Genomic DNA, 25,879 nt, shown 5'->3' with positions numbered 1-25,879 from the left:
TGCTAAGCTGCCAGCAACTGGGCATAGAATAGTGTAAATCCACCAAAACTAGGGTTCAATCTAAATCAGCTTATAACTAAGAATTTGAATTCTCGATGCAAAGGTTTTATTTGTTATATTAGTAAAAACCAGTGTAAGCTCTTTCAGGGAATATAAAACATCAGAAAAATCGGTTGAAGTAGAAACACTGCAGTTTTTTAGCTGGAAAAGAACGTCATCTAGCACAATGATAAATAGTTCAAATGACGCCCGAAAAGGCAAAGCAGTTCAAAAAAGCTTTCTAAGTCCCAGTTGAAAGGTGGCTAATTAGTGCTTAGCGTAAGTTTAAGATGTTAATTTATCATTTTACTATCTTCTCAACCAATTTTTAAACTCAATAATCTTCTATGGGACCGATTGTGTTCAATACATAAATCAAAAGAGCTTATAGATGCTCAATTTTGGCCCTGGATTTTCTCTTTACTAGGCTCCTTAGGCATAGCTAATTTATTGTTGGTAGTCTAATATAGCCTATTAGTTCATTTGCTGTGACAATTAGAGTTGTAATCAAATCAGGTATGCACATGGTCAGATACTATTGTGACATACTTTAATTTTACTACCAAATTACCTGGTCACCCTAGTTGTCATGCTCTTTTTAGGTAAAATTCTAGTTGATTGACTTCTTGCTATATCAGAAAGGGGTTAGTTTAGGAAAAGGAAACTTTCAGGGATGGGTCTACAGATTAAAGTATGTCCCAGGAAGGTATTTAAAAGTACCAACTTCCACTCCTTCTCCCTCTAGAGAGCCCTGAAATTTGCCTAGTTGACAGGTCTATACCCATTGAAATTTTGAAAAAACAACATTTTACCTTAATTTTCAGTTACCAGTTCCTTTTTCTCTGCCTTTAGTTCTGAAAATGCAATTCCTGTTATTTGAGTAGAATTCTGAGCCATATCAATGTTTTTTTTTTCAAAATTTAGGAAAAGTATTTGTATATCTTTAAAACATTATAAATTGAGATTGAGCAAAGTTGTGAAGCTGAAAACAATTTTGTTGTACTTCATTCAAGCAGAAGATCTATTTTGCAAGGTTTCAATTTTATAACACACATATTTTTGAAGGTCATCAAAAGTCAGGGCCCTCTAGAGAAAGAAGAAGTAGAGGTAGGTACTTCAAAAAACCTTCCCAGGACATACTTTAATCTGTAGACCCATCCCTGAAAGTTTCATTTTCCTAACCTAACCCCTTTCTGAGATAGCAGGAAGTCAATCAACTAGAATTTTAGCTTCCTTTTCTTAACCATTTATGAATAAGACCATTTTTCAGGTCAAACTAGAATTTAGGAAGTAAAGCCTTAGTTTCATCACAACCTGTTAAAACTAGAAACTATGCTATAAAGCAGTATAGTTTCCATACTATAATAATAATAATAATATTTATTACCCACAAATATACAAAAGTATAAACAGTGGAGTACAGAGAAAAAATTAATAAACAAAGCAAAAACAAATGTATATGCAACTCTTCAATGGCAAGCACAATAAATATAATACAACAAAGAAAAACAGTATAGTAAAATAGACTAACAGATCAGTAGAACAGACAAAGTAAAGCTGCATTGATAACTAGAAATATTTAAACAGATTATAGACCACTGCTCATCTTTTGCATTCATCAAATTCATCATTTATTAATAACCATAAAGATAACCCTATGGAGAAAAGAAAAAGCAAACAAAATTAACAAAACAGCCAAAAAAAAACTAAATACTTATCCTACATAATACATAAATAACAAGAGAAAGTATAACTAAACTAGAAAGATAACTTATAAGAAGAAGAAGATTATGGCAGCATCACCACATACAGGGAATTATTCTTGCAGAGAGATTGGACATAGCAAGACAGTTGATTTTGGAGGGCCAGGTATGGATCAAGAATGCCATATCTTTCACTAACGATATATCACTTAAAAATGCTAATTCTAGAAGTGCATCCATTTCTAGTTGATCCTCTTCCTCCATGGGGCAAACTAAAAATGTTTAAAGTGAGCAGGGTGTTGAAGCTAAGGGAAATGTTGTGGTTATACAAATTATATTTTAAATGCTAATTGTAATTACAACTGGTAATTTCTGTATAGTAGGGAGTCAAAAGAGAAGTAAAAAACTCATGCATCCATTAATGTCAATATTCAAGATTGTTCACTTTTAAGTTTAAACTAGCCAGCTGTATCTGAATAAAACAAACATCCAATTTTGCTTACAGATAACATTGTTATAGAACAAAGCATTTTAGTCCATGAACCCCATAGGCAGTAGGGCAAGGTCTGCATTCTGATTGGTTGAATTGTTAGCTGATCAGAATATAGACCTTGCTGTGCTGCCCACAGGGCTCATGGACTAATACACTTTGCTCTATAGTAATGTTATCTGTAAGCAAAATTGGATGTTTGTTTTGTTCAGATACAGCTGGCTAGTTTAAAAGTGAAAGTGAAAAGTCTTGAATATTAACATTAATGGATGCATGATTTTTTACTTATCTTTTGACTTCCAATTATACAGGAATTACCAGTGGTGACTGGAATTAGTATTTAAAATATAATTTCATTCATATTGTACAACCCTAACATTTCCCCCAGCTTCAAAACCCTGCCCACTTTATGCATTTTTGTTTTGTTGAAGGGGGATTTTAGAAAGCTTAAAATGGATTTGCTTCTAGAATGAGCATTTTTAAGTGCTATAGTGTAGAAACTATGCTGCTTTGCAGCAAAGTTTCTTGTTTAGACAGCTTGTGACAAAACTAAAGCTTCACCATTCAAGAAAATTAGTCTATTTCAGAAGTTCTTTATTGGTTATCATTAGAATTAAAGACTAGGCTATAAAAACTGGGAAATTACTTGAAGACATTCTGAAATGCTTACCTGTGCGATGTGAATGCTAACAACTCATTATAGCACCAAGCCAACTATCTCCAACACAGCTAGGTATGCTCCTCACCCAGCCATATCTACTTGAAACCTCCTTTTTGTACCCTCCGAAGAAGTACCAATCTCCCTTAAAGTCTTTTTTGCAGCCTCAAGCAAATATGCAATTTTCAACTTGATTTAACTAGGATAGAAGTGGATATGTCACTTGATACCTTTTCTAATGTCCTTTCACTGTTCAATAATTGTTTGTGGGGGAAGTTCTGTTTTGTGCCCTTATTGGGACCCAGAAGGTAAAGTAGCCTATTCTAGCCAATAGTTTATAAACATGTTAAAAAAGACCTGGCTATTGAGAAAGAATTGCCATTTATAGCTGATTTGAGAATTATACTTAGAATTTTTTAATCTTAATAGCAAAATGTAATTTTGAAAACAGATTTATAGTTTTTTTTAAAAAGGGCCTGAAACCCATTTAAAATGATGGCAAAATTGATTTTATTTTTCAGGGTTTCCCAGCTCTTTAAAATGTCCTACAAAGTTGTTTACAAAATAGCATTTCACTATTAAAATTAAGGATAACAATTACCATTCATGATTTAGCTACAAATGGTATTTCTCTCTCACTGGCCAATTTTTTAGGAGGTTGTTTTTGAAGTTTTGGATTGGCTATAATGAGCACTTTTGTACAATGTACTGTCAAGGGCATAGGTTGCTATAGGGTAGAGAAGGAGAGGTAACTGACCCAAGCTTGTTTGTGTTTTAAAGCACCCACATTTTAAAACCATACTTGACTCCTGTCATTGTTATAGCTTTGTATATTTTAATTTTTGTTTCGCCCTCCTATTCTTCTAAACTTTTCTCAGCTGCAGAAAAAATACAATGGTCCTTGGCTATTCTACATTTAGTATCTTTGCTACATCTATAATCTTTACTAATATTTCTACCTAAGTAAGTTAGGCTGTCCTCTGGATTGATCTTCTTGTGACCCAACATTGCCTCTTCACCTTCATGAAAGCAACTTGGTCTTCTTAACTCTTATTTTCAAACCTATTCTTGCAACCCAAGCTCTCAAAACATATATAAAATCATTCTTTTGCTAACACTCAACTAGGGTGCTCAAATCATTGCCATAGTCTAAGTCTGGGAGAATTTTTCTTTCCCATTTGATTTTATACACTACCATACTCTTTGCTGCTTTCCTTAGTGCAAAATAAATAGGGATAGAATACAACCTTGCTTAACTCCTGACTCTATACAAAACCAACTACAAGCTCCATCTCCTACCTTAACTGTAGCAGTATTGTTCTTGTACACAGTACTAATCCCTTTTGTGTATTTATCCAGTCTGCCACTCAAGGACAGGAACTTTGCCAAAGCTCTCATAGCTGAATTAGATGGTTGCTTATTATCTATAAAGCTAAGGACTAAAGGGGTCTGATGACTTGGAACTTCATAATTTTGTCAATCTAAGAATTTGTCAAGCAAAAATTTTGCTTGACACATCCTCTTCCCTCCCTAAAACAGCACTGTTTTTCTCTTAAAATTTATCTACTGCATCTCTAAGTCTAAAAAGTATTATCATACTAAGTAATCATCATACTGCTTCCTGTAGAAATCAAGCCAATGCCTCTATAATTACCACAGTCACCCTTATCACTTTTCTTGTAATTGGATTAAATTAAAGTATCCCTAAAACTACTAGGTACTTCCTGCTTCTCAAAAATTATACTTACAATCTTTAGTAATTTATCTTTAATTTTACAATCACTATATTTTAAAAACTAATTAATAAACTGTGAATATCTATGGCTTTATTACTTTTTAATTCTTTTAGTACTGTCTCTAATCCTACCTTGAAAAATAAATCTTAAGTCACTTCCAAAGTGTCTCAAATTTTTTAGTTATTTTCTCTATTCTTTCCTGCAACTTTATTGTAGTTTAGCAGATTCTCAAAGTTTTCTGCCCATTTCTGTTTAAATCTATCCTTATCCCTAATCCTGGCATTGTTTCTTTCTTTAACTGAGACCAGTCCAGATTGACTATTCATTCTCATTTCTTAACATAAATGATATAATATTTCACTGCTATGCAGTCTGGCTGCATCAAGCAATTTTATCTATAACCTCCACTCCACACCTCCTTAATTCATATTTTAATACTTCCCTTATATTCTTCTTAGTTTCATATGGTCTATCACTCAATCACTTGTTGTACAATCCCCTCCTCTTCTCTTCAAAACTTAAGGTATATTCACTATTATTCCTATCTGTGTTTCTAATTTTGCCATCCCTAAGAAAACATCTGCCACTTCAAAAACTGTTTCCTAAAATTATTCCATTCACCTTCCACATTGTTCAACTTTAGATTCCTTAGTTTTATATTCGACTGTTCCTCTAAGGTTCTCTCAAATTCTCATCATGGAGTCCACCAACATTGTAACCTCCTGGGAGGTTGTTACCCTTCCTGAATTTCAGTTTTATATTTACCCTAGACACTACTAGATTGTGATCTTTATTTTTAACATCAATGACAGTGCTCCTAGGGTATATACTCTGGTACCTTGTGTCAATCCTGCCAGTTTTCTGTTTACAATAGCATAATCAATAAGGTTGGCTATCTTACCCTTATGTGAGCACCAAGGGCCATCTTAATATAGTTAATAGGTTAATATAGGTTGTTGTCCCTACAAAATTGCAGAAGTTTATAAACATTACTATTTTCTTTTCCTACACGAATTCACCTAGGCTAGAATACTATCTATCCCTATTTCTAACATTAGAAGGCTAATTTTTCAGTAATATGTGAATGAACGAAAAAATGCTTGTATTTATATATATTCTATGAGAAGCCTGTACTAACAGCCTTATTTTTAGATCTGCTTATACCATCTTAAATATTAAAAAAAAACATTTTGTTTGCAAGCAGATTAATTGTTAGTGTAGTGAAGGAACTGATCTCCTGATTTCCTTCCTTTGGCTAGAAGTGCTATGGATGGTTGTATATTGCTATGTATGGTTGGAGTAAATCATCTAATGCTTGCTGAGTTTATCCCCCTATATGTTTTTTGGCACCCACTTGGAGATGCATGAACTCTGACTGAGCTGACAGAGTCACACTGCTGACCCTCATACCAAACCAAATAATTGGTAACACCAGGGCATGAATCCCTGCCCCAAAGGCTGTCGCATTACAAATAGAGCTGACCACCCACTTGGCTCAACCACAAGATATGTAAAAGGAATTCGGGATTTTATAATTTTGAGACTTTGTTTTTTAATTTTGCTCTCTACTTATGTCGATTTTGTAGCAATTTTGAATGATCAAGATTTTATATATAATACATAATACTGGCTCAGATTCACATGTTGACTTCATACTTAAACCAAGACCAATTATAGCTTCCTCCAACTCACATGTTAATAGTTCTGTGAGTTTTTCTAACTGCTCCCCTGTTTTAAGATAAGATAAGATAATATTTATTTTCAAAAGACTATCACAAGTTCTATAGAGCCGAATTTGCTTTATATGTCAGTAAAAGCTAAGAAGAAAAAAAAATTCAAAATAGTACATTAAGTCAAACACTTAAAATTAAAAAGAAATTAAAAAAGCAAAATCATCAAAGATAAAGGGCAAATCAGTAAACTTAACAATTAAATTACAAAAACATTGCACAAATGTGGAGGAAAGACTCCCCTGGACTTAGATTATACTGATGATTTAAGTATCCTAGATGAAAGTGTGAGAAAATGAATGAGCTTTTAGAGGTTTTGCGAGTTCAAGATGCTAGAATAGTTTTGAAAACTAATGTTAAGAAGACTAAGGCTAAGAATAATTGAAGAAAAAAAAAGGTGACATAGGGTAATGAAAAGTTTGATCAGGTGAACAATTTCACTTATCTTGGTAGTATTATTAGTAAAGATGGTGGGAGTAGTGAAGATGCTAAAAGTAGAATAGGCAAGGCTCAGGGTGTCTTTTCACATTTGAAAACAAAGTTTGGAAGAATAGGAAGGTAATTCTGCAAACCAAGATTGGAATTTCGGAAGCTACAGTAATGACAGTGGACAGGTATGGCTCTGAAGCATGGTCGCTCCAAAAAGTGGATAAAGATTCGCTTGATATTTTTCAGAGAAATTGCCTTCAGATCGTTCTGGTTACTTGGCTGACTGACCCTATTTCAAACAGTAAGTTGTACAAAAAGTGTGGTTCAATCCTGCTTTATAGGGCTACAATGAGAGAAAGGTTTAGATGGCTAGGGCGCATTCTGCGGATGAAGGATGACAGATTGCTGAAAATTGTCCTTTTCAGCCAACCGTTTAGGGCTAAACAGAAAGCAGGTTGTCCGCGGTTCGGCCGGGAGGATGTATAAGGGAGAGATTTAAAGGAAATGGGAACTTCCTGGGTGGGTGTAAAGAGGGAGGCTCATAATAGATTGGGATGGAGGAGGAGCGTGCTTAGCTCTGTTGGCCTCAAAGGTTCGGGTCTGTGGTGAGTTGTTAGTAGTAGTAGCAGTATGTATTCAAATAATTTATAAACATTACATGGGAGCAAAGTTGTATTCTTCCCTTGTTATGCCTCCTGCTCTTGCTCTTTCTCCATTTCGGCAACTGTTATTGGGTAAAAATAAATGCATAGTCCAGTCTTACTTTTACTGTTTCTTAAAGTTTTAATTATGTTTCTTGGAAAAGTAATATATTATAAGTGAAAATTGGTGTATTCCAGATCCATATACAGATATACAGAAAGGTATTAAGTAGTTTTAGCATAGTCTGGTAATAAGGGTGCCGACAGGAAATTTTGTAGGATGGGGGGGGGGTAGACGTCAAAATAGCAATGGTGGTTGGGCGACAGGAAATATATTTCAGGGTAATTTTTCGTAGAATAAGTTAATTTTTAAAGATTTTAGGAAAAAAACTCAAATAAAAAGAGCATTAAATTGTATGAAAAGAGAAACAAAATACAGCAAATTTTAAACAAAGATTCCTGGCAAAGGATCAGTTTATTCAATCAATAATATATTTAACTATTATGCATTTAATCTTAAAAGAAAATCAAATTCAAACCAAATTACCAAAAGATCTCTTGCTTTGGTCGATTATAACAGATAGAAACTTGTCTTTATCTAATTTCCTACACCTTAGAATAGTTTATAGAAGGAGTAGAGATACTAAAATATCATCCTGCCTGCATAGATACCACCTTTTGATTTTATAACAGCCATGTAAAATGTGCCTCTTTCATAACAGGACAATTCTCTCCCTTGAACTTAAATCCCTTATATATTCTGACCTTTCAAAAAATAGAAAAACGAAAGAAAAACAAAATTCAATCTAACTATCCAGCTGTCAAATTGACCATCTTTCTTTTTATTGTCCTGTTCAACTAAATAAAACGAACAGGTTCTAAGAATTTTCGTCACAAGAGAATCTTATCTAATAGTTTGTGATAAAAACTAGAAGTAAAAAGTGACTCGGGCAAAAATTAAACGAACTAAAAACGGAATTCTCATGACAATTGCTAAACCGGCAGTATTGGCTTTTTATATTGATTCTAAATATATAAGATTCTTTCAGTTTATTGTTATCCACCCAAAACGAAACATCTGAGAAAGTTTGTCCGATTTTTGAAAAAAGGGGGAAACAATCTCAAAAAGCAAGTAATCTTATTGAAAATCCTTTTATTTGATACGTCATATCAGAGAACCATACCGTACATGTTTTAAACTCAAATCTTCAAAATGTCGAATCTCGCTTTTTTTGAAAAAAACATTGTCGATGCATATTTATATTTTATGCTTTTTCCCAGGGTCGATTGTATGAAACCGAAAGTCCAAGATAATTTGTAGGGAGTTCATTCAAACGTAAATTCTAAGCTCTTTTTTAAGTGACTACACAGATTGGGTCAGGGAAAATCTTGTTTTCCGCCATTTTAGGGCACCAAACTACGACTTAACCCCAAAGAGGACGAATTTGCAATCATTTTAAAATTCCGAGAAGCCAATTGATTTAAAAGTATCAATGAGTGTATTTTAGGCTTCCCAGTTGCAAAAGAAGTGCTGGATTCACCCAAGTTGATTCGCTTTATTTGTAATGAAATTAGTCCATGTTTGGGGATCTGTACTTGCATATCAGCTATAATGAGGTGGGGTGTGAGTCATTGTTTAGGTGGGGCTATGGTAGATTCTTACAAGTACATTTTAATGGACAAACTGCTTGCTTTTCATGAGGCTTCAGATAAATGTTGAAAGAAGCAGGGGGAGTAGGAAATAATTAAAATGTTTCTCTATGCAAATAAAATGTTATACTCTCATAGCTACCAGCACAGAGGTAGAAAAGGCAAAGCAGGCCATCATCAACCCCGCCAGGAAATTTGTTGTCAGCAATTTTAAATGGCGATATTTTCCTTTTTCTATTTATATGAAGTATTTCAGTGTATTTAAACAAATACATGTAAGGTATTTATCGATAAGAAAATAGTATTGTAGAGGTTTTGATGGCTTCAGTTACGTGAAAGATCAAAAGTCCCACAGAATTTCCATCCCTACAATCAATAATACTCCTTTTTATCCAACCGAAATTCTTTTGTAGTAATATAAAATATGACTTTTTTCAAAAGTGCTATTCATTGCCAATTTTTTAATTATATTCAAATTTTATCCAAAATTGAAATTGCAGATTTAAACGCAATCAGCGTACAATTATCGATTTACGCATTTTAAAAGCAATTAAACAGGGATTTTAGGGCCAGATACCTCAATTATACCTTGGCACGGCATGGGTATGATTTGGAAAACATTCAGCAAAAAAAAGAGCTTTTCGACTGAAAACAAGGAACAAATTTGAAGCCTACTAAAGTCGCTAAAGTTTAAAGTTTGTCTCAATTTTTTAAATACGACTCTCGAAACACAAGGGGCGTTTAATTAGAATAATAAGTAACTTGTTTTTTTGGGCTGGAAAACTGTAGCGTGAAGAGTGAGGTGGTGAGGACTGGGTAGCCCTTCTCACTTACCTAATAATTTCTGTTCGTTTAAGTTTTAATGTTACACCTTACTTTGAGTTGAAAAACTTGTTTTTTTTTTCATTTTAATGAAGCTTCTAAATATTTTTCTAAAGGCAATGGAAAAAGTATGTCAGTTAAAGTAAAAATATATAAAATGAAAAAAGTAAGTAATTACAAAAAAAAATACATAGAACAATGGCCTACTTACAAAAACTAAGGTATAAACTCTCAATATTCCGTTCTGTTGAGCAATGCCGAAGCGTAGGACCGATATTTTTTAACAAGATTGACAGTTTTGAACTTGGTTATTAAACACCAAAATATTTAATGTCTTTAGATTCAGTGTTCGTAAAAATAAACACATTATCAAATTAGTTTGTTCAAAGTAAAATATTAAAACTAATATTAAGGAAATAGAATAAAATTTTTTAATTCGATATTTTTAATTTAATTTTGAATACAAAAACCAATATGTTTGAAACCTTTATACTTCAGAACTGTAAAGAAAATAAAGCTTTTTCATAGTGACAACTAGTTAAATAAAATCAGTCCTGAAAAAAATATAATAAAACGCAAAAACATATCTGCTCAGGTGAAAATACAGTATTTTAGCATTCCGTTCAGGGAAATATTTCTGATCATAGTGGTTTCATATATCAGTTCATGGGTACTCTTGCAATGCAAGCAAAGATTGACGGCTTTTCCTTGAGTTTCCTATAATATATGATATTTCTTGTGTACTAATAACCGCACTAATTACTAATAAACAAATATATATTTAGAATCACCGTAAAAAGTTAATTCTTTGATTTAATGTTGTCAATAGTTTGGCTCCTATACTTTTGTTATTGACAAGGATCGTCATTTACTTTTCATTTGTTACTACGCAAAAATTGATTTTTTTTTTGTTACTCCAACCAAATTAAATAGAAAAAATGCTCATGGAAAATTGGAAAGTGGTCACTCAGTCACAAGTTAGAACTTACAGTTTCCTTATATTGGCAGGCAGCCAACAATGGGGCTACACTCGTTTTTCCTATGGTTTTTCCCAATTTTGCTCTCTTTTCTTTGATTTCCTTATAATTTCTTTATATTTCCAAATTTCTAGGGGTAATAGGCCATGCCCGCCCCTGCCCTGCCGGCGCCTATGCCTGGTAACATCATTTTGTTGGCTGAAAATTATAGATAAAATAAATATTTGTGCATAGTGATTGTTCCCATCAGCAAAAAAGAATAAAAACTTGAGAAGATTAGTATACTAGCATAAGACAGAAAGAACAAAAATTCAAGTATGTTGCTTTTTACATTTCTAGCGGCAAAAAAAAGAGAATGACAACAGTGTTACCATGCGTTCCCACGCTACTGCACACTGTCTTCTAGGAAAAAATCGTTAATGATTGTCAAATCTGTAAAATTAAGATACATATTTGCAAAAATAAAAAAAAAAAATAAATAAAGCGTGACTCTTACAAAATTTAAGACTGGCTTTGGAACCCTGATTTTGGGAAATTCTATCTTTATGTAATTTTATTTCATCTCCAATCCATTTTTATAGTTTAAAGCAAAGTAAGATGGATTTTATAATGAATAGGGATGACTGACAGCTCTAACCCCTCCCTGGGGTGATGGAGCAAACTAAAATATCTCACAAAAAACACACCATCATGCCCAGTTTAAAAGATGAAAGGATATAAGCAGACAAGAAGAAATTATTTTAAATAAGTCAACATATTCTATATCTGTATTAACCTTAACAGTGAACCTGACACCCTGAAAGATAGAGTAACTGTGTGCAACCTTCCAGAATGGTGATTAATTTGATAATGAATGGTACTTTAGTTACTGATTTAGGTTATTATAAAAGTCAACCATTAGTCCTTTGAGACGCCTCTGTTTTTCTTTGTAAATGAATATTTCTTCTAATTGCAAAGCAGATTTTTTAAGGTTTTGTCTATTTTAGTTGCAGATTTTATAAATTTCCAACTATTATTTCTTGGTCCTCAGTTAGCCACTCCTTCTTTTATTATTGCTAGTCTCAGCCTTATTTCTTACACGGTAAAATTATTGCAGTTCATATAACTGACTTACCAGTAAAGTAAACATACCACTCGATGCCTTTTTTATGCTCTTTACGAATATAATAATCGCTTCTACCTTAAATTCAAATTTAAATACTTTTTAAGCTCTTAAAAATGGTCGAATTTTCAAAAAATTATGACAGTTCATATAACTGACTTACCAATAAAGTGAACATACCATTTGATGCCTTTTTATATGTTCTTTATGAATATAATAATCGCTCCTACTGCAAATTCAAATTTAAACACTTTTTGAGCTTTTAAAAATGACGAATTTTCAGTTAAAGTATGACTTATTGCTCGTTTTCCACAAAATAATACTACGTTTTCTCAGCGCTATCTTTTCCATCGTTTTCGAAAAAAATAATGCTACATTTTCTCAATACTAAAATTATTTATAATAAGGTTAGGTTAGGTTAAAAAGTGCTTAAATTTGAATATAAGGTAGAAGCGATTATTATATTCGTTTAGAACCTTTTATAAAGGCATCGAGTGGTATATTCACAGTATTGGTTAGTCAGTTATATGAACTGCTATAATTTTACCTAAGATGAAATTGAGCTGTAATATCCAGAATAATAGCAAGGTCCTTCCCCCCTCCCCATAACTTGACTATACAAGGCTTGGTTTAGAATTTGATGTTGGAAAGTCCTAAGTCTTTAATAGGAAGCGAGAGCCAAAGGTGGATCTAGAGCAAGATCTTGGCAAGGAGGGCATGGCCTCCCGACCCCTCTTGATCCACCTGTGGCAAGGACCTCCGGAGAGCATTTTTTTTAGGAATAGCATGGCTAAACCAACCAGCATGCTCCATAGTATTTGATACTTCTTTTTGAATCTGGGATTGGGCTTTACAATTTACCTGTTTTTTTTTCATTTTTTTGCTTTTCCTTTACAAATAAGCTATGTCTTAAACCCACCTTAATTGGTGCAATGGCCCCTCTTTATTGAAAAATGTTTATAATAAAGATCCTTTCTCATTAAGCAACAACATGAATAAGAAAAACAGTGCTAATAATCTCGATGTGGACACCATTCTCTTTTTCTTGTTTATATTAGTATATACCTTAGTATATATCTTAGTATATATCTTAGTATTATATTAGTATATATATCTTTCGTGTTTATATTAGTATAATCTCGATGTGGACACCATTCTCTTTTTCTTGTTTATATTAGTATTGAAGCAATTATCAACAACAAGTTTGAAATGAGCATTGGTTCAGAAAAAAAAATATGGAAAGTAGGGTCCCTTCTAATCTGGCTTATATAAACCAATACATAGACTAATAAAAGAAATGAAGGCATAGTCTCCCCTACTCGTCTTATACAGGAATGATTACAAGGCAGAATCTACTCCCCACAATTTGTTCATGCTTAAAGTATAGCACCATTATGATCCATACACCAATTAGAGGAGCATTAACACCGGTATCTGTTCAAAACTTTTCAACTTGGTAGCTTTAGTCCAAATATATGTATTATGCTGTGTCTTAAATGTGGCTTATAAGCTTGAATAATTTAAAATTGCTCAGTTACTTTTTCCTGTTGTGTGAATTATTTTCTACGTTTTCCCTCTTTGCATGTAATTCTTGTCTTGTGACACAGTTTAGTGTTGCTAAACCTGGTATTTCTGAATAGAAAAGAACCAAAATAATAACATCTGTTTGCATTGTCATTTATCTAAGCTGAAAAATCCATAGTCTTGAGTACTTACCCAGTAAATTTTACTTTTTTAATTAGTCTTTACTAATTTATTGCGTTAGTGCTTGCTCTTATATAAGTACTCATTGTTTGTCTTTATCTATATCATCAAATAACTTTAATTTTGCTATAATTCTTATGTCCATTTTTTGTTTTGTATGATAGGTTCCAGATAATTAAATAAATTACTAGTTTCTTTAATTGAAATACAATTAATCATATTTTCATTTTTTCTCTCTCCAGCACTCATAACTTTAAGAGTATGATCACTGTAAACTGTTAAATCTGTGGATAAATTTGGATGGGGCTGCTGGTTTCCACTCTACTTGCCTAATAATTTAAGATTCCCTAATTTGTATAATTCTAAATCCCATAAACTGTTATGTTATGCCAATTTTTTAGAAAATATAAATATCCGTGTTTCCTGTATAAAATTTTAGTATTTCAAACATTGTTGTGGTTCTTTTGAATAAACTCAGGTATGTTTTTGTGATCATATTTTCAAGACCAATCCTATAAACCCTTCATAACGCCTCCTTCCTACCCTGAATTCTCCTATGCCACTGTTGTTTTTCAATGTCTCTTGACGACTATTTGTAGACTCATGATAGTTTTTTTTAGATGGCACAGCAAGTCCGTATTCAGCTCAGCCAAATCAGTGGGAATCACCGTGAAATCAGTGACAAGTATAAAGAGATACTCGGTTTTGTTAAGTGCCTGGACCCTGATAATCAGTTAGATTGTATGAAAGCTATTGTTGATTCACTTTTAAATGATAGTGTTAGCCTAGTTGTCAGTAGGCCGATTTTGGGAGATGTTCAGGCCATCATTTCAGAAATGCCTGACGAATCTGCAAAAATTTTATCTCATTATATTCTTGAAAAAGCTTCATCACGCACTATTTCCTTTGAGGATCAGATAGCTAGTCTGAGACAGAATTTAGCTGACATATATGAGCGAGAACAAAATTGGAAGGAATCTGCCAATATTTTGGTTGGGATTCCATTAGAAAGCGGGCAGAGAGCTTATGCTGTCGATTATAAGCTGGAAACATATCTAAAAATTGCAAGACTTTTTCTTGAAGATGAGGACCCTATTCAAGCAGAAGCTTATATTAACAGAGCCTCACTCTTACAAGCCGAGACTAAGAAGCCGCAGCTGCAGATTCATTATAAAGTTTGTTACGCACGCGTATTGGACTTCAGAAGGAAGTTCTTGGAAGCAGCTCAGCGTTACAACGAGTTATCATATAAAGTGATTGTTCACGAAGCTGAGAGGATGACGGCTCTCCAAAAAGCCGTAATTTGTACCATTCTGGCATCAGCAGGGCAGCAACGTAGCCGTATGTTGGCAAATCTTTACAAGGATGAACGCTGTCAGCAGCTACCCTTCTACAACGTCCTTGAGAAAATGTATTTGGAACGGTTGATTCGACTATCTGAGCTTGCAGATTTTGAGGCTCTCTTACAGCCACATCAGAAAGCAGTCAGTTCTGATGGTTCTTCAATCTTAGACAGAGCTGTAATGGAACACAATCTGCTTGCAATTTCTAAGTTGTATTATAGTATTAGACTTGATGAGCTTGGTGCTTTGCTGGATGTGGATCCTAATAGAGCTGAAAAAATTGCGTCTCACATGATCAGTGAAGGGCGAATGAATGGATCTATTGACCAAATTGATTCTGTTGTATATTTCGAAAGGAAGAAAACATTGCCAACTTGGGATAAACAAATTCAAAGACTCTGTGATCAGGTTAATAAAGTCGTGGACCTCATTGGGACAGTCTCTCCAGAGTGGATGGAGAAAAAGATGGAGTTTTAAGCTTATAAGCTCATTGATAACTCCATTTCTTCCTCTGCTCTTGCTGTCCCTAAATTTCAGTTACTGCTTTTGTATATGCTCCTTATTTGATTGATAAATAAATGAAGTAGATGTCTTTGGTGGTTTTCAAAGCTCCAGTAAAAAAGAATAAAAATTGAAGGTATACCCATATTATTTTATATATTTGCACTTATCCGGAATAATGTTATAGTCTTTCTTGAACATTGTTATCTTCCCCATTGTTATTTTCAATCATATTTTATTTTTACGTACTCAGACTCATTAGGTCTGACATGGGTTGCACTTGGGTGACAAAGACCTTTGTGGCCTTTGATTTTTTTTTCCCTTACAATTGCTTGCATGGCTGTTGAGTATGACTTTGATAATTGAAAAGTCGTTGTGTAATACAACGATAATTTTATCGAGATGGAAATTAAAAAATATTAATTTTCTTAGTATTTTTAACAGTTAGTGCTTTGTGCAAGGAAAGTATTTATGTACATCTAGAGTACAGAATCAATAATATTGGCATTAAAAAGATCTAATTTGTAGCCCAAAAAAGATAATTGAAATACAGTGTTGACACACAAGTCCAATAATATGTTGATGGCTTAAAGCTGGCCCAAATCAGAAAGAGAATTAAGAACACGGTGTTAATACCAGTGAAATTCATCAAAAAAAGAACAAACAAAAACCGTAAATATTTTGCTTGGACCTTATAATCTTGTCCCTTTTATGTATTGCATATGCTATATACTGTTTGTACCTTCAGCGACAAGCTTGCCTCTTGTCCGTGTAAAAGAAGAGCCATCAATTGAAATGTCAATTGGACGCCCTGTGAGCCAGCAATAACCTTTGAGAATCTTTATTATTATTTTTTTTACCTCGTAATCAGCATGGGGTCTTCAGAACAAATAGGTAAGAAAAAATGGTAATTAAAACACTACCAAACTAAAATAATGTGAACTTAAATGAATAAAAGCAAATGATTAAGTTTAAAAGGTAAATTAAGATTTAAAGAAATAAAAACAGAGAAAACATGCTATTGCTCATTTTCAATTTAGAAAGCAACCAACGTATCGTGAAATTCAAAATGCGGTCAATGTATTCCTGTGCAATCTTGAGCATAACTGAAAATCAAACTGTAAAAAACCCATTATATTGAGCATTAAAAGAAAGGGAATTAGAAACAAAAAGAAAACAATAATAAGAGAATCGCCCTCCTCATTGCTTTTCATAGCAAGAGGAAAACAAATCCATTTGGGTTTGCTTCGGTTTATTGGTCGCAACCTTTTTTATAGGGTTATCATAGGTCTCACCACAAGTTGGTCTTGCAATTGTTTACAGACCCAATGAAAATACGGCTTGAGGAATGGACACAATATTAGTTATTTAGGCTTGAGAGCTAATATCTCAAAAGAAACCTTTTTTGATCTGGACTTAGTCAACTTTAATCTTGAACCTACCACTAAAAAAACCTATTAGTTATTTAGGCTTATGAGCTAATATCTCAAAAGAAACCTTTTTTTTCTGGACTTAACCAGCTTTAATCCTGAACCTACCACTCAAGTATTTTGTGAATTGCTCCTTATGTTTGCATTTCAAGCAGTTCTTTGTATACTTGTTGTTCTTACTTGCCTCTACTAAAGATTTTGTATCATCGTGCTATTTGCTTTAACACTATGCTAATTTTTCAAAGTGTTGTCATAAACTGAATCAGTATGGAGTTACCTGTATTTGAAGTTCGTGTATCTACACGAATCTACATTTACATAGATTCTTGTATCTATATTTATTGAAATATGTTTTTTTGGCCTCCTTCGCCCTTTATGTAAAACCATTGTGGCTAGAAATAATTGTGACTCTTTAGGATGAACAAAATTGTTGGGTAACTAAAAAAATAGTCAGCCAAAAGCATAATCAAAAGCTTTGAGTTTTTGTTCAATTTCAGATATTTTGATTGAAGTTTGGTATTTAATAAAGGCTCATTCACAGTGAAACTTGGGTAGTGCTGGGGTATACCTAACACGGTGATTTAGCCAATATAAAAATTTTAGCTAACATAAGTCCCACTTGTGATAATTTTATCTGATGGGCTAGTTCAGACTAGCTAAAATAAAAAAATGGTCACTATACAGCTCTTCTTCTTCTGCTTCTGGTTTGATTGCATGGGAAGCTAATACATAATTTTATTGCAATTCCCGAAACATCTTTTTTTCTATGCAGCTAAAGATTGATAATGAAGCTCTTAGATTGGTTGACATTAGCTAAATTCCAAAAAGTGCTGATAAATTGAAATTAGGTGAAGATATAGCTAGCTCGTAGAAATGAACTAAATTTTTATTATCAATGAGTCCAGTTTGAGTTAAAATCTTGGCTTTAGCTGAAGCTAACTGTGAATGGGCCTTGAGCCGTCCCTGAATTGCCGATGAGTCCAACTATTCTTGCAACGTCAACATGTTATACTATAAACAAAATTACTTAACTTTCCAGGAGACTAATCTTTTCCAGAATACAGCAAATTCAATGAGCGTTTTAGATGTTTACAGCAAATTGTAAGGCTATGTTGTGGCAAAGTATTTTTTTCTTCCAATTTCTCAGTCAGAACGGCACATAAGATGAAACGATAGTTTATTTTACAACTTTTTCAGTGGACAGGAATAATTATTATTCCATGTATGTGATATTTTGTACGTCTGAGTCGCTTGACAGGAACTGTTTGCTAAGCTGCTCTCAAAGGTTAGCTGGGCAATGTAGGTCAAGAGAATCAAAATATGATTAAACATGTATTGCTCTGATGATCCCCCCTTGAAAATATCAGATATAGCAACGATTTTGTTTTTTTATTTATGATTTTTACCTCTATTTTAATTTTTCTTGATTTGTTTTTGACTGTTTTTAGCTTCTGGTGTTTTAATTTTTCATTTTCTTATTCATTAGCGCCGATGGCGCCTTGTGATTCTTCAGGGAAACAAGTGGAATATTTTTCTTCTGTGAATTCCGCTATCCTCGGACCTTTTTATTATTTCTTTTTGTTATTTCACTATTTCTATTTTTAGAACCTCGACCGTCGCAGAAAGTAAGTTCCAGGTATTTTGTTTATTGCAAAGAATCATCCTATGTTACCTTTGATAACCTCCAAATGTAACACTAAAACTAGACGTTCAATTATTTCATAACTTTTATTACCACTTCCAAAAAATAAAAAGCACAATAAAACAAAATATCCACCGAGTGACTAAATATTATTAAAATATTTTGACTAGAATAAAAAATATAGTAACCAAATAAGTTGCGCCTTTTTAGATATACCTGTATCATAGATGATCTGTCGAAAATGCTTTCTTAAGAGGCATACAATCGTAAGACGTAAACAATGCTCAAGTTTTACTAAAATTCCACCTGTGGATAATAACAAATTACCCACAACTATGGCGTCAGTAAAATGTATCCAGCTCGTAATTTAGTGAGTTTCGGCAGTGTTTAATTTTCAAGCGTAGTTTTTAGGATTGACAAATCACACTAAAGAATTGAGGCATAGTTTTTGAAATTAAAAAAGATGGGGCAATTGAAGTCTAGTTCTTCTGTCTGTATGGTGAACATGGTGATAGATACAAATACATATTACTATTAGTCAATACTTAGGAAAAATTAGCGGGGATATATAATTTTCAAGTTTATAGCAGTGTTATAGAAGTTTAGGCAGTGTTCAATTTTCAAGCGTAGTTTTTAGAATTGACAAATCATAGTAAAGATTTGAGGCATAGTTTTGAAATTAAAAAAGATGGGACACTTGAAGTATAGTTCTTCTGTCTGTATGGTGAACTTGATGATAGATACAAATACATATTACTATTAGTCAATATTTGGAAAATATTAGCGGGGATATATAATTTTCAAGCTTATAGCACAAGTGTGACTTCAAAATCAAAGAGGAACAAGGAGTATTCGTAGCTATTGTCTTCTTTTTCGACTGGTACGACAAAAGTGATAAACGCATTTTTGAACGAAACCCGGGATCATCCAGATACTGCTACTCCTGACGCAGTTAACATACCCTGTTTCAAGCAATTTTAAAACAGAGCAATATTATGCCTAAGTTGCCAATCTAGTTTTATATAAGTAACAACGCTGAAATTGGAAAGACCAATGTAACTGGATGTAGATTATGTGAATTTGTGGACTTATCCAGATAGAAAACTGAAAATCAGAAATGACTGTATATTCCTTCTCTTTCCAAAATTATCCATTGCGTCATATCTAATAATCTAATAATCAATTATATTTACTAAGTCATAATTTATGCGTTGTAAAAATATGACTGCTTGAACTATTAGCTGCACTAACATTATCTTTTGTGTCTGTTTACTGGGTGGTTTCCACGACTTGGCAGTTGTGTTTTTTCACTAACTATGAATTCAATTTGTTTTTTTTCTTGTCCATCCCTGTTTTCGTAGGCTTTTCGGGGCTATATGTGAACACACTTTGTCAAAGGAATATTTTGGTCTCCCCCCCCCCTCTGCAGAGTAAGTCGTAACCATTTCACCTCTTATCAACCTCTTTTCCGGTAGGAACCAAAACAGTAGGCTACTAATAGTAAAAAACACAGAAGACTCCTCATTCGCAGGAATAAGTTCCAACTTACTACCTTACTATAATACTCAGATTAATGAAATTCAGCTACACCCTTGTCAGCTTCTTCTTTAAGGTCATCATTGATTGCAACTACGAATTAGAATTTTGGTAAAGTCAGTTCGAGCTCGGTGGTGATCACACTCCTTAGAATAGTTCATACACAAAGAAAGGGTATGTTAAGCGATTTCTCGGCGTCTTTTCTTTGTATGAAGAATACGCTTTAGGTATTTTAATAGTTTTTAATACCAGCCAGGGTTTAAGTTCAACCGTAGTAAGACTGTTAGACAAGGGTCAACTACTCAATGTCTATTCGAGTTCGGTGCTGTGCTGGCGAGTTTCCAAGCTTGTTCACAAAAATTCTTGGATAATTTTCAAGGTATTATTTAACTATTCTCCCTATTAAAGGAATTCGATAATCTTATTTGTAATTTAATTATGTCTTTGATCAGTTGTTAAATAATAATTTTATTTACTATAAGCAATGTAAATTTGAGTTTTAGATTCAGATTAATTATTTGAATTCATTTTTATTTCAATATTTTGAATAATTTTATTTTAAATTAATTCAGTTTTAAGTTAAATAATTATTTATCAAACTATTATACTTTTTAAATTTGGATATTCATTATGGCAATATTCTGAAGTGTTGTATAAATAATATGATGATAAAATGAAGACAAAAGGGTGCAGTTGTAAATTATAAGGGTAACGAAAAAGCATGATCTATTTTTTGAATCTCCAGATTTTGATGAAAAATATTTACCAGGATGGCGCCAAAATCGGATTATTTTAGTGTTAGTTACGACACTAAAGTGACAATAAATTAGATAAACTAGGTTGGAGTTCAATTTTCATTTTTTGTTACCAAACGGTGCAACGCTTTGGTGGGCTCATCTTGTCACATATCCTGCAGCCATATGCTTTAGAAAATTCCTCTAAGTTTTGTAGAGAACCAAGCACTCTAGAAAAAAGAAACAGTATATAACATTCCGTAGAGTTAATGATATGTGATAACTGATACTTTTTTTTAGTTTTATATATATGCTTTTTTTTCGAATTGTGCAGTTCAGAATTAAATGGTGCTTATTACAGTAAATACAGTTTATGCCTCATGTAAGAAGCTTTTGGGAAACTTTTATCTCGTTTTCAATTATTTTACGCCATTTGGCCTTATGTATCAAGTTGCCTTACGCCCTGTATGTGAAGCATAGCTGATGTATTTTGCTACCAGGTTTCGTTTGCAATCTCCTTTTCTGTCTAAACTTTGACCAAGACAACCGACGCACGGTTGCGTTGTAGATCTCTCATGCCAGCTCTGCACAATCGACAGACATATACCAAGTGATGTACTGTACGCCATCCCGAGTCAAATTCATATCGCTTGTACCGTTGTGGAGCGAGGATACGAATTATCAGCGGAATGACAGTTGTTACCACACTCTCTACTTCATTGATCTGAGGGAAAGAAACTTGATCATGGCTGAAGAGGCTTCAGAACTGCCAACTTAGTTCTCTGCTCTGCAGAGCTGTGCTCTGCACAGCTACTGCTCTGCTCCAGCTCTCCACAATCGACAGATGTTTATCAAATGATGTGTTATACGTCATCCCGAGTTAAATTCATATCGCTTATACCTTTATGGAGTGAGGATACGAATTGTCAGCGGAGTGACAGTCTTACCACACTCTCTACTTCATTGATCTGAGGGAAAGAAACTTGATCATGGCTGAAGAAGCTTCAGAACTGCCAAATTAGTTCTCTGCAGAGCTGTGCTCTGCACAGCTCCTGCTCTACTCCAGCTCTCCACAATCGACAGATGTTTACCAAATGATGTGTTGTACGTCATGCCGAGTTAAATTCATATCGCTTATACCTTTATGGAGTGAGGATACGAATTGTCAGCGGAGTGACAGTCTTACCACACTCTCTACTTCATTGATCTTAGGGAAAGAAACTTGATCATGGCTGAAGAAGCTTCAGGATTATCAACTTAGTTCTCTGATGAGTTTCAGATTTTTTTTCTTTTTTTTTACCAGAAAAATAAGATATTGATCTATCAAATAGATCAGCATTTTAAAAAGGAACGCTTGACAACCATAAGCTGTTTTTTCATAGGCAGCGCAATAGAGCTGCCTGAGTAAAGAACGATGTTGGCACAATGTATTATTAATCTACTTTTTTGTTGATTTTTTGGCTTTAGACCAGGGCACTTCGTGTCGAAGGAGTTGTCGTATAAACGTCGAAAAGGACTCATTCAATTGGAAATTGAAAGGGCTAGTACCCTTTTTGATAGTCAAAAGTTATTGGAGGGCAACTAAGTCCCCTCCCACGCCCACCATTTCCCAAAACACATCCAATCAAATTTTAGGATAGCCATTTCGTTCATTGTAGCTGAAAGGTCCAGAAATTATGTCTTTGTGGATGATAACTTCCCCACAGCCCTTCAGGGCAAGGGTTGTAAGTTATGCCCAGGGGCATATAAGGCTAATATAGAAAAGCTGATCGTATATACTTTGGTGGGGGCTCATTGGATTGGTAATCAGAAGATACGTCGTGATGTTCTGAAATATATCCAATCGACATTTTAAGATGGTAATTTTATTCAAAGGCTTACAGGGGTTGTAAGTTTCACCCCTGGGACATTTAAGGTTTTTATGAAAGGGATGGTTGTATAAGCTTTAGAGGAGTCTCATTTGGTTGACAATTGGAAGTTATAGTACCCTTTTTTAAGAGTCAAAAGTGATGGAGGGAAACTAGCTCCCCCCCTTGACTACCCTTCTTTTCACCAAACGCATCTGATTGAAACTTTGAGATAGCCATTTGCTCAAATTAGTCTAAAAAACATATAATAATGCCTCTGAAGTTGACATCCCCCCCCCAGAGCCATGGGGCAAGGGTTGTAATCATGCCCTGGGGCTATATAAGGTTTTTATGGAATGGCTGTTTGTTTAAACTTGTGCAGGGGCTCCTTTGATTTAAAATCAGAAATTATAGTGTCCTTTTAAGAGTCAAAAGTGATTTGAGAGCAACTTGCCTCCCCCCCTCTTCGCCCATCATTTCCCCAAACATATTCAATCATAATTTTGAGATAGCAGTTTTATTCAGCGTAGTTCAAGTTTCTAAGCATTAAGTCTTTGAGGATGACGACCACCCACAGCCAAGGTTGTAAGTTATGCCCTGGGGGGCATTAAAAGTGGCCGTATATACATCAGAGGGGTCTCATTAGAAAGGAAACAAGAAGTTTTAGTGCCTCTTTTAAGAGGCAAAGTGATCAGAGGGGAGCTACCCTTTCCCTTTGAGGTTTTTAAGGGAGGGATGGTTGTATAAAGTTTAGAGGTGGCTAATTTGTTTGAAAATTGGAGGCTCTAGTTCCCCTTCAAGAGTCAAAAGTAATGGAGGTTAACTACTCCCTCCTAACTACCCCTCTTTTATGAAAAGCATCTGATTAAATTTGTGGAGTATCAATTCTAAACAAAATAGTTCAAATAACATATAATAGTGCCTCCATGGTTGACAAAACTCCCCAGAGCCCTGGGGTAGTTATGTCCCGAGGGCATATAAGGTTCTTATGGAATGGGTTGTCGTATAAACTTCTGATGAGGCTCAATTTGATTTGAAGTTGAAAGTTATAGTGCCCTTTTTAAGAATCAAAAGTGAATTGAGAACAACCAGCCCCCATCCTCCCCGACGCTCATCATTTCCCAAAAGAAGGGTCTAAACAAAGTTTTGAGACATCTATTTTTTTTCAGAATTGTTGAAGGGTCCATTGATTATGCTTTGGGGATGTCAACCCCTCGGCCCCGAGGCCTCAAAGCAGGGGCTCTAAGTTAGGCAATCTTTTCATTATTTACATATAGTATATGCTGTTGAAAAAAGGTATGCATGTTTGACCACTACTGCCGCAAAATAAGAAGAATATTAAGGCGATTCTTCCAAGGAATGTTGAACTAAATCAAAACTTGTTATTTGTATATGGGTCGTCAAAAGGCGTAACTCAGGAATGACTGTGTATATTAATTTGGAACATTCGGGAAATGATTAGCGAGATGATCAATTGACCAAAAAGGTAACATTTGCAAGCTACTACTACTACAACTACCGCTGCTTCTACAGCTACCACAACTACTACTACCGCTACTATCACTAAAACTACTACTTTTGTAGCGGGTACTACTAAGACTGGCTGAGGATGTTGAAATAAACATCCGAGGAAACGTTTAGGGGAAACGTTGAGCTAAATCAAAGTATATTATGTGCTTACAAAATGACAATATGGGCGTAACAGCCATTTTTTGAACAGATCATGGTATCAAGAGGAAACTTCGGGGGTATCATGAGTAATATATTCAGCTGACCAAAAGGCAATTTGAACCTGCTACTATTGCTGTTACTATTGTTACTATTAATAATAACAATACACTGTTCCTTCTACTACTGTTCCCACTACAACCACTACTGCTATGATAATAGTACAATAAAGGCTAAGCGTATGAAGTTTAAATTTGACAAAATACCGAGGGGGAGTTTAAACTAAATCAAAACACACTATGTGCATGCAGATTGTCAAAAGGGCGTATCTCAAGAATGGAATTGGGTATTAAGTGGGAACTTTCAGAGAATACTTAAAGGGGAAGGTCAATTGACAAAAAGGTAATATATGCACATTAACACTACCACTGCTACTTTGACTTACACTGCTACTGCTGCTAAACTACCCCAACTACTACTTGAATTGCAGCAACTTGTAAGTCTTAGAGTATTAAGACGAAACAGACGTTAAAAGGGGTCAAAAGTGCAAATCAGCAGTATTTTTGAAAGGGCTTAATGGGCAAGATGAAACTTCTGGGGCATCATGAAAGGTGTGTTCAACTAATCAAAAGGCAAGATGTAAATGCTACTACGGCTATTGATACTGCTGCTACTATTGTTACTATTACTAGCTACTTTTAATGCAGCACTATCATTGCAATTACTTCACCTTCTACCACCGCAACTACTATGATACTAGTACTACTAAGGCTAAGTCTATGAAAGTAAAATTTAAGAGAATATTGATGGCAAATTGGAATTAAAAAAGACACTATGTCCACTTAGACTGTCAAAAGAGCGTATCTTAAGAATTGATTTACGTATTAAGTTGGAAGATCGGGTGTTGAAGAGAAGTTTGAAAAAAAAACAAAGATGGTATGCAGATGCTACTACTAATGTTACTACTGCTACTACATTTGTTGCTACTACACAAGCTAAGGGTATTAAGTTGAAGCTTTCAAAGAATATTTAGGCAGATATTGAACTACATCAAAACGAACTATGATCATGTAGATTGTCAAAAGGGTGACAAAGCAATATCACAATAATGGCTTACATTATTAAGTAAGACCTTCCATTGCTAGTTGTGGCGGATTTTGAACTAGCCAGAAGACACTACGTATACTTTTAATGTTACTTCTACAGTTACTGTAACTAATGACACTAAAGGCAATAAGTTGAAAATTTTAGGGAACGTTTAGGGGGAGTTTCAATTAAACGAAAAAAACTGTATGCATGCCCATAATAAAAGGGCACATAAACAATACCATAGGCAACGTTTCTCTATCATAACAAGTAATATCATGGATATTTAAAGGAAATAATTTGACTGGAAATGAGAATTTTCCAGTGCCCTTTTTTAAGAGTCAAAAACGATTGGGGGGCAATCGGATTTCCAATCCAGTTTCCCTTAAAAAGATTATGTTAATATGAAAC

The 25,879-nt window shown here is 34.1% G+C and overlaps 2 protein-coding genes across 3 annotated transcripts in view; one reads left to right on the top strand and one right to left on the bottom strand.

Annotated features, from left to right (window-relative positions):
- The first annotated feature begins 185 nt into the window (after positions 1-185).
- Positions 186-15,616, top strand: LOC136030038 (COP9 signalosome complex subunit 4-like). Of its 2 annotated transcripts, none has more exons than XM_065708655.1 (2): positions 186-318; positions 14,302-15,616. In XM_065708655.1, exon 2 carries the CDS (start codon positions 14,302-14,304, stop codon positions 15,499-15,501), a length of 1,200 nt encoding a protein of 399 aa, XP_065564727.1. In that variant the 5' UTR covers positions 186-318; the 3' UTR covers positions 15,502-15,616. The 2 variants fall into 2 exon arrangements, with proteins under 2 accessions (XP_065564727.1, XP_065564728.1); XM_065708656.1 differs by lacking the exon at positions 186-318 and adding an exon at positions 1,857-1,908.
- A 3,053-nt stretch (positions 15,617-18,669) lies between these two features.
- Positions 18,670-25,879, bottom strand: part of LOC136030037 (neprilysin-4-like) — a 64,013-nt gene continuing 56,803 nt past the window's right edge. The window contains exon 14 of the mRNA XM_065708654.1: positions 18,670-21,097. Coding sequence (XP_065564726.1) covers positions 20,998-21,097 — 100 coding nt within the window. The 3' untranslated portion in view covers positions 18,670-20,997. The remainder of the gene's footprint in view (positions 21,098-25,879) is intronic.

This window comes from Artemia franciscana, chromosome 8 (genome assembly GCF_032884065.1).
Source record: "Artemia franciscana chromosome 8, ASM3288406v1, whole genome shotgun sequence".
NCBI classification, from domain to species: domain Eukaryota; kingdom Metazoa; phylum Arthropoda; class Branchiopoda; order Anostraca; family Artemiidae; genus Artemia; species Artemia franciscana.
Note: the sequence above shows the minus strand (reverse complement) of the source record. Positions and strands in the feature narration are given on the sequence as shown.